This window comes from Bubalus bubalis, chromosome 20 (genome assembly GCF_019923935.1).
Source record: "Bubalus bubalis isolate 160015118507 breed Murrah chromosome 20, NDDB_SH_1, whole genome shotgun sequence".
Classification (NCBI taxonomy): domain Eukaryota; kingdom Metazoa; phylum Chordata; class Mammalia; order Artiodactyla; family Bovidae; genus Bubalus; species Bubalus bubalis.
The window spans coordinates 13,617,650-13,627,742 of NC_059176.1; the positions used below are offsets into that span (position 1 = coordinate 13,617,650).

Here is a 10,093-nt window from a genome sequence, read left to right on the forward strand (position 1 = left end):
TTGATTGTGTTAGCTGCTTTTCTTCGTCAGCTCACCAAAAAAGAGTCCAGCCAGGAAAATGGAAAAAGGAAAATCTAAAATTGTCCTTTCCGTTTTTTCCCGTTAAAAAGTGGCTCTGGAAATGTTTCATGCAAGGAAGCAGCAGTGAAAAATCTCTTGTTTGCGCTTAAGCTTCTGAAGAGAATGAAAACCTTTGGTTTCTAAATTTTCTGTTAAATAATTGATTATTTTATTGGGGGTAAACAATGTGAATTAATGCATACTCTGGCTTCTAGGTAATTTCTATACCAGAAAGCCTAATTCCCTGAACCAAAGAAGAGATGGACGTAATTTAATTTTCCTAATTAGAATAAGTACATATATTCAAAATTCAGTAAAGATGTCATAAATCTCATTATATAGTCATACAGATTATTTTAATCAGTTAATGACTATCTTATTCATGTATTTTAAAACAGATGAGCTCCAACAAGAAATGCTGGATGATGTACAAAAGAAAATGATGAATTTAGTAAATAGCACAGAAGGAAAAGTGGACAAGTATGCTCTGCCTTTTACTTTTATGTATTTTATGGGGATCACTTGTATGGTAAAAACAATTTCTACATGTAAATGTGTGTGTTAAGTTTTTAAAAACCTTTTGTTTTTCTTATATAGTGATGAGTTGCAGGTAGTTTTAATGAGGGGTCAGTAACTTGCCTTCTCTTGGTTTTTAAATATATTTTCCCAGCTTAAGGTTCTTTTTCTTAAGACCATATGGAAGAGATCACCACAGTATGAAGTACTTCGAAAATATGAAGTTTATTCTTACCATTCTTTTTTGTTCTCTTTATTGCCCTTAAGTGGACGTATCTTGCTCAAATGCATTAGGTGTGAAACCTAAGTATACATGTAGTATGTATCTTAACATTTTAAAGATTTAGATATTATTAGCAAGTTTTTAATAAATGTGAATGAATGGGGAAATATAAGCATAACCATTAAGCACAAGAACTGTCCATCACCATTTAGGGTAGGGAGGAGAGAGAAATCTGAAACGTCTCCTTATAATATCAACCTAAGCAGGCACTGAAAATTACTAATGAAGCACCAATCTCAGTTGATTATTTGATTGAAGAAAGTGGGTGGCTTGTTAAGTGATGTTTTTAAAGGGGCACATTTTGAGTTGTTGGTGGTGTTCCTTAATTAAACTTGTCAAGATTTTGTTAAAGCTACTTTAAAATATTTTATTGTTTAGTGTTCTTTGTAATTAAGTGCTGTTTAAGTATAATTAAATATTTGTTTGTTCATTATTTATTGTTTGGGTACACTGGATATTGAGACAACTGGCAAGTTAGCTTGTACTGTTTCTGCCTTCATTTTCAGAGTCCTGATGAGAAACCTCTTCACTGGACACTTCCACACACCAAAACATCAGCGTCATGAAGTGTTACGATTAATGGGAAGCATTCTAGGCATCAAAAAGGAGGAAATGGATCAGGTAACTGAACATTGAATGCCATTCTGAATATAACTAGAATACTTGGCATCATATAAAAGAATCTCAGTATATTTATAACTAAAATACTTGGCATCATATAAACATTTTTTTCCCTGTGTTTTATATAACTTTTGCTGAATACAATAATGTAGAAATGGAATCATTTTATATTACAGAGAAGATTTGTGCAGTTTGTATAATATTAGCTTAAATGTTTCATAACTTATAAGTCACCGTTCATATCAGAATGCTGAAAGTTTGAGAGATGACAGCCCTCAGGTTTTATTTGAGATAGTGCTGGGATGGCATTTCAGTGTATATATAGCTTCCGTCAGTAGGAAACTGGGAAATGGACTTGAAAAGCATGAGTTACTACCATCTGAAATCATGTAAAAATGCTTCTGTTTTCTTTTCTTGTATTGATCATACTTTGCTCTTTTAAAATAATCTTTCAGTTGTTGACTGAAGACCAGGGCGGTGTTACCAGGTGGATGACTGGGTGGCTTGGAGGAGGATCGAAGAGTGTTCCCAGCACACCTCTGAGACCAAGTCAGCAGTCTCTGCTTAATAGTGTAAGAGTCGGCTTCGTTCTGGCCAAATAGGAGTAGTGACATCGTTGTGCTTCACATGCATTTGCAAAGAATTAGACTTCTTTTTCAGGTTGTTTTATACAGCCCTGTTACTTTGGAGTTGTGGAAACTGAGATCCAAAGAGGTGATTAGCTTACGGATAGAAAGCCAGTTTTAATAGTTTTATTGCATATAGGTTTTATTTTAACATTTTGTTTACATGATACTTTTTTCAAAATATTAACTGTTGCTTCCTTTGTTTTTGATCGTACTGCTATCAGCACATAATCATTTGTCTCTTATTACTAAATTATTAGATTCTCAAAGACAGAGGCTCTGTTTTATGCCTGTATGTATCTATATAGTCACTGAGCCAATTGAATGCTTATTGAGCACTTGCTGTGTGTCAGACTGTTCTGAGCATGGAGAGTGCAAGCTACGCACCAGATAGATGAAGTGCTTTTCTTCAGAAAAACTGACATTCTGGTCGGAGGTAGCAGTTAATTAACATGAAAACATGACCCCTGGTATACAGTAGGCTTCAAATGAGTATTAATTGAATTGAGTACCACTGTGAGTTAGAATGTGGAGTTTACTTCTTTATTTTATGTATTTATTTATTTGTTTATTTTTAACTAAAGAGGAAACTGAGGCTAGGTGACTTACCTGAAGCTGGTGAGAGATAGAACTCTTAAATTGAGTGGCATAAAATTGAAAGGAAAGTTCTACACTACATTATTTTAATCTGATAATAATATTACTGGTGACCTTTTACTGTACTCATTGATTGGGTGCTACTGTAGAAAAATGCGATTATTTGATGCTTGTTTTCTGTTGATACCTGTGTATCAGTTAGAGTAGTAACACTTTTAATTGTTCATAAGTCTTGTTTATAAAGAAATGATTCAGATAGCATGACTAGTTTTTAATATGAATTAGAATAGCTGGTACAGTTTCTTGGTTGTAGTGAATATAATTTTATTATCTGCCTAATATATCCAAAATATTTCTTCTTAGTCTTTTTCAGAACTTTTTGTTAAATTTCTAGAAACAGAATCTCATCCATCTGTTCCACCACCCAAGCTTTCTGTTCATGATATGAAACCTCTAGATTCACCAGGAAGGAGAAAACCAGATACAAGTACACCAGAAAGTTTTAAAGGTAAAATCAGATACTTATTTTCTTTCCTACAATTTAAAAAGTTGATGATTCATGATTATGTTTTACAGTGATACTAATGGAAGTTTTAGTGTTTTTGAAAATGTGCAACGATTTCTTCCAAACTTCCAGTAAGGCATTAGATTTTGGCTTCATAAGTATATTCTTATTGCAAGCTGATATTTAATTAGCTTAGGTTAATTTGAGCAACATGAAATATTTTCCCTTTATATATTGGAATAATTCTCTCTGCATAAGCCACCTTGAATTATTCTTGGGAGTGCTTGGTGGATCTGGTAAACCGCTGTTCACCCATTTTCCTTTCTCACTAATAGTGCTTATTGCTAATCAGTTAGAATTGTAGTTTATATAGTTAGAGAAAGACTTTTTTCCATGTGATAATCTGAGTATTACACTCAGTAACCAGAGTTGGTATGTTAATAATATTTACAAGCGCAGTTTAGTAAACTAGCTCAGACATCCAAGAACACTATGAAGAGTTCGTATGTGTTGAAAGGCCTGCCTGGAAGCAGATGGTTTGGTGGTTCTACAATATGTGGACGTATTTTCTACCCTACTAGGTTGTAAGGATCTTATTTGTGCTGTTCATATCCCCTGTGCTGTCATGCAGTACAGTTTCCTGAGTTCAGATTGAAGTGTAATCCGTTAGACTCTGTGCTCACGTGCACGTGCGTGTTCAGTCGCTCAGTTGTGTCTGACTCTTTGCGAGCCAGTGGACTGCAGCCCTTCAGGCTCCTCTGTCCATGGGATTTCCCCCTGGAGTGGGTTGACATTCCCATCTCCAGGGAATATACCCAACCCAGGGATCAAACCTGGGTCTCCTACATTGCAGGTGGATTCTTTACAGTCTGAGCCACTAGTAAAGCCCTTTAGACTCTGTACAGATTCTTTATTGGAAGGGCTATATGTTTTATCTCGGAGAAGGCAATGGCACCCCACTCCAGTACTCTTGCCTGGAAAATCCCATGGACGGAGGAGCCTGGTAGGCTGCAGTCCATGGGGTCGCTGAGAGTCGGACACGACTGAGCGACTTCACTTTCACTTTTCCCTTTCATGCATTGGAGAAGGAAATGGCAACCCACTCCAGTGTTCTTGCCTGGAAAATCCCAGGGACGGGGGAGCCTGGTGGGCTGCTGCCTATGGGGTCACACAGAGTTGGACACGACTGAAGTGACTTAGCATAGCATAGCATAGTATATGTTTTATCTGAAATCTTCATATTTTAATAGACTAACATGTTTGCTAACTGGACTGTAAAGGTACATATTATATACTCTCAAGTTTATGTCACTTGCTCAGTACTTAGATTTGGATAAAATACTGAATTTATATTCTGAAATTTTAAACACTTCTTTAGTCCTTCTCTCAGCTCTCAGAAGTCACTCAGTTGTGTCCAACTCTTTGTGACCCCGGGATTGTAGCCTACCAGGCTCCTCCATCCATGGGATTTTCCAGGCAAGAGTACTGGAGTGGGCTGCCATTTCCTTCTCCAGGGGATCTTCCCAACCCAGGCACCGAACCCGGGTCACCTGCACTGCAGGCAGACGCTTTACCATCTGAGCCTCCAGGGAGGCCCTCTTTAGTCCTGACTTAGATGAATATTTCTGTTTTCCTGAATGTTTATAGAAAGTGAAAGTAGTGAAATTATTTTAGGTGAAAGGTTTGTCTACTAAATTTAGGCTTTAGAAAAGTCTTAACTTTAATGTGTAGACTATACTAAAAACAGTTTTTTCTTGTTATACTAGGTTTTATTTTTCCTTTAATAGTTTCTGGCTGTGCTGTGTCTTCATTGCTGCAGGCTTGTCTGGTTGCAGCAAGCAGGGGCTACTCTTTGTTGCCATGCATGGGCTTCTCATTGCAGTGGCTTCTTTTATTGTGGAGCGAGGCTCTAGGGCCTACGGGCTTCAGTAGTTGCGGCTCCTGGGCTCTAGAGCACGGGCTCAGTAGTTGCGGCTCATGGACTTAGTTGCTCCAAGGCATGTGGGATCTTCCCGGGCCAGAAATCTAACCCATGTCTCCTGCATTGGTAGGTGGATTCTTTACCACTAAGCCACCAGGGAAACCCCAGTTTTAGCATCTTTCAAGATTCTAAAATTTATATTAGCAGGGTCTCCCTTCCCCCTTCTCCTCCCCCTGCCCTTCTCCTTCTTTCCTCTCCTTTTCTTTTGTACACCTCCCCACTTCAGTTATCAAGTCACATGCCCGGCTTGATTTGTGTTGCTCAGAGACAAAAGCCAGAGCTTACCATGTAGCTATTTCAGAGTTTGGGAAATTGTCATTCACAGGAAAAAGTACAGCTTGCGGACCCAAGGGTGCTCAGTGATAAGTAGCTTTGATACATTTGTCTCAATGCTTCCTTTGTTTTAGAGGCCTCTTTTATTTTAGTTTCCCATCACTGAAGAGGGTGTCTTTGAGGGGTTGCTTGTCTCTGAACAAAGAAGTTGTTAATGACCTTGGGTAATAAAGCAGAATTCTGTCCACTAAGACTTTAGGGCATAAACTAAGTGCTGTTCCAGTAAAAACTTAATCGTTCACCCTGACTTCACAGAAAAATAATCTAATGAGAATTGTTTTCAAACCTTTGAATGTCTAAAAGATGACCGTTTAATGTAATGCATACATTGCTTTTTGTTTTGGTAAATTAATATTAAATCTGATTGTTATTATAATATGGATGCCAATTTTTTTCAGGACCATTTTAATTATTTGGGCAAAACAAGTTCTCAAGTCCTCCCATCTTTCAAATGGTTAGATAGAATTTGCCTGGTGACATAGGAAACACTTTTTAGAAAACTGTTGTTACAGTAAATGACATTAATCCCCAGAACTGGGAAGCTCCCTATGTGGTTCAAATGGCTCACTCCCCAGAGAGTATCTTTGCCTGTGCAATCCCCTTCCTCTTCTTTGTCCCCTCTAGGTGCACAGGTCTCTACCTGATTGCATCTCTCCTTCCCTACCTCATTCCATATAGATGGGAATTCCCTGGTGGCTCAGATGGTAAAGAATCTTCCTGCAGTACAGGACACTTGGGTTCAATCCTTGGGTCGAGAAGATCCCCTGGAGAAGGGAATGGCAACCCACTCCAGTGTTCTTGCCTGAAGATTTCATAGACAGAGGAGCCTGGTGGGCTAAGTCTGTGGGATCACAAAGAATCAGACACAATTGAGCAATTACCCCTTTCAGCACACAATACAACGCACATAACTGGTATTAAGTATAAGACAGCAATATTAATGTGTTTAATAATATTAGCTCTACATACAAATATTTCTCTCTCCCATTCCTTTCTCTTATTTATTGCTTCTTTATTTCACCTTCTGTGTTTCATAGACCCTGCTTATCAGATCCAGAACCTAGCAGCGTATAAGTTAAATTTATTTGGGGGCCAAATCTCAGAACCTAAAACACATGTATACCAGTGACCAGATAATATGTGGGAGACTAAATCATCCTTGTTTTGTCATCTAGATACAGCGGAATTCAGGGCTGGTAGAAGAACAGATGTGAATCCGTTCCTGGCTCCCCGCTCTGCAGCTGTGCCTCTCCTTAACCCAGCTGGACTTGGACCTGGCGGACCTGGGCATCTCCTTTTGAAACCCATCTCCGACGTTCTGCCCACGTTTACGCCTTTGCCGGTGTCGCCTGACAACAGTGCTGGAGTTGTGCTGAAAGACCTTTTAAAGCAATAGATTATCCTCAAGCCAGAGCTGACATATATCGCACTTTAAAGAAACAAACCGTCAACACTATGTACATACTTTATCACTAAGTGGCCTTTTGGAAGAAGTCATGTATTTGTTTGCAGTTATACTTTCTCTAAATTTAATACTAATATTCTTAATGCTTTTAGAAATCGCACGAGTTAAAGGAGGAAGTGTTTGCTATCTTATCTCCTTTTTTCCCCCTGTCTCATTTGACCTAACTTAAGCTAGAAACATTCTTTTTAATTTTAATTTACAAAAGTAAGAAAAATAAAAAGAAAGACAAAAATACTAGTAGCTATATATCAGTTCTTTCCTTTTCAAGCTCATTTAAACTAGAGACGTATAGTTATCTTTTAAAGATAATCAGTAGATTTACCAAAAAAAGGGGGGGAAGAAGAAAATAGTAGTGGCTTATCCACATAGTGTAAAAATTGATCTAAAGCATATTATTTATCTTTAGGCCAAGAACAAGGTTGTCCCTGGGAGGTGACAGGTGTCCTGAGGTAGAAGTCGTGTTGCTTGGCTCTCTGCAGCTTCATCGTGTGTGTAGACTGAGCACAGAGAGCACACAGTTTCATCCGGGAGCCCCCCGCCCCGCTTTCACACTCATAGCCGCCGTCGTCCCTCCCGGCTCCTGCCCTTCTGGCACCCTCACAGTGCTCCTCTGTAATTTTGTCACTTCAAGAGTGCCATCCACTGGAATCGTGCAGTGTAACCTTTGGAGATGGCCTTTTTTCACTCACCATAATTCCCTTGAGATCCTTCTACGTTGCTGAACCTATCAGATGCTTCGTCCTTTTCACTGTTAAGTACATGTTGTCACTGTATGGTTTCGCTTTAAGAGCTAAAGTGTCTCATTAAAGATAACCATCTTAAAACAAAATGTTTCCACAACCCTACTCACAACTTTGATCTAAGTGTTAAATTGTACAGCTGCATTTACAGAACTATAATCAGCAATATCCCTAGATACACCACCTCCTGCCTCTACCTGAGGTGTTGACGTGAGAGGGACGGCCACCCAGGGGTCGTCGTTGTCTGCACAGTCACCAGGGCAGTGAGTTACTTGGACAGCACCGGCACCGGGTGTTTGGAACGTAACGGTGAGGGAGTATCCCTTTAATTCTTTTATAAACCCCTCATAAAAATCCTGACTTGGAATTTAGTTATATCAGGATGTTCATGTTTGTATTAGTTGTTGAAGTTGTACATTTAAAGACATTTCTTTGCAGATTTTGAAAATTTCAACATGCCTTTAAAATAGAAACATCTGTATAATAAGGAAAGATGAAAATGATACTAATCCAAATATGTAAATAGGCCTGGCTCTGGCCAGGGCTAAATTTGGTCGTTTGTAAATTTTGCTGTGATTAACTGTATACTTTTGTACTGTATCTAGAGGATTGGAAGTCATTATGTGTTGCTAGATAAAGCTTGTTTTTCTGGAAAATCTAGTAACTTAGACATTGCTGCTTCAGAACTTCCCCTGTCTCCTTGGCTAACTTATTTATATTGCCATTCTTTATTTAGTATACTTTAAAGGAAGTTGTCATACCAGTTCTATATTAGAACTATCAAACTGCCTCCTGTCTGTTTTGTCCACTATTATTTCTCTATGAAATGATTATTCTTAGGTTTTATAAGGTTCTTTCAAAGATACTTTCACTGACTACCCTAAATTATTTGCTGCTTGCCATTGAATTTTCATGTCAGTGTGGAGCATCTGAAATAAAAGTTTTCTCAGTTTAAAAAAAAAAAGAAAAGACAACGTGATCCTTTATTTTGAAGGAATATAATAACAGGAAAAAATTTCCTCTTTTAATTTGGAAAGGAGATGCATGGTGGGTATAAGTAGCATGTCGTCATATTTTAAATGCCTTTTATGATATTTTCAGTATTTCCTTTCTTGCCTCCAAACAGCCTATCCCCGCTCACCCCATAGTTTAACAGAAGTTGGAAAGCTGTTATGGGTGGATTGCATATCTAAACCTCCCAACATGACCTTACATGGCTGCTATTTTTAAAAGTATGTGACCTTGTCCTAATGCTGTAGTATCTAATGTTTCAATTGTATCATCATCGAAACTATAGCTCACTGGTATGCATACTAAGTGTTTGTTGATCCAAACCAGACATAATTCATCTACTTTTCTGAATTAAGTTGTGTCAGAGATGAACCATCTGCTCAAGGAATCTTCTTAGTAATCATATAGTGATGAAGCATATAATTCTGATGTTAGCAGTTGGATATTGCTAATGCTAATTTTATTGCAGTACTTTAACTACAGTAATTTTACTGTTTATTCCTCTAGAAACTTACTAAAATTTGTGGTTGCATTTTACCATCGCTGCCACAGTTTTCCACAACATTCCTAATGGTTTTCAACTGCTTTATTGTAGTAGAAAATTCATCCAGCCATTGGATTTGATTTTAGTATAATACTGTATTTCATGGTTATTTTTTAGTTCCTGCCATTATTGAGTTAAAAACTAAACAACAAAAACATGGGGGAAGAGGATTGACTTTCTTAAAACCATCCAATTAAATATTAAATATCCCCCTCAAATAAAGCATCTAGTTTATTTTAACCTTTTAATGGACAGTTGAAAGGAGGGAAAAGTCAAAATACTTTTCCAATCAGTGGATGGGAAACAAAACAACAGTGCTTCAGGAACAAGAGAGAAATAAGAATTGTTGATAAAGCACTATTGTGTATCATACTTAGGGCATATTAATTTTATTTTTAAGGCTAATCAAGTTTTTCATATAAGAAAGTATTTAAAACATCTTCCATTAATAAAAATTAATCTTTAATTTTGTAAACATCAAGTATAACATTTATATATTCCTATGGAAAAAACTTTCACTTTTGTGGAAAAAATGGTACTTTTAATGATCTGACATTTGTGATTATTTGCCAGTCTTTACTTTCTAACTTATTAAGGTTTCTCTAGTTAAAATTGATAAGTTGTCTTTTGACTTTTAGGGAAATATCTTATGGAATATTTACAGTCCAACCTTAATACTGGCTTGTATTTTATAGAACTAAAGTCAGTGCACTTCTGAATTTCTCAGGAGCACTGCAAGGCAGAAAAACTAGTCCAAATAAAAATGATATATGTAAACTGGCGATGTCTTCATCCACAATAAAAAAAAAAA

The 10,093-nt window shown here is 37.3% G+C and overlaps 1 protein-coding gene across 3 annotated transcripts in view; it reads left to right on the plus strand.

Annotated features, from left to right (window-relative positions):
* Positions 1-8,691, plus strand: part of TRIP11 (thyroid hormone receptor interactor 11) — a 69,867-nt gene extending 61,176 nt beyond the window's left edge. For all 3 annotated transcript variants that reach the window (XM_006071231.4, XM_006071230.4, XM_025271454.3), the window contains 5 exons: positions 459-540; positions 1,366-1,480; positions 1,936-2,052; positions 3,067-3,211; positions 6,698-8,691. In XM_006071231.4, the coding sequence (XP_006071293.3) occupies positions 459-540; positions 1,366-1,480; positions 1,936-2,052; positions 3,067-3,211; positions 6,698-6,918 (680 nt within the window). In that variant the 3' untranslated portion in view covers positions 6,919-8,691. The remainder of the gene's footprint in view (positions 1-458; positions 541-1,365; positions 1,481-1,935; positions 2,053-3,066; positions 3,212-6,697) is intronic.
* The last annotated feature ends 1,402 nt before the right edge of the window (positions 8,692-10,093 follow it).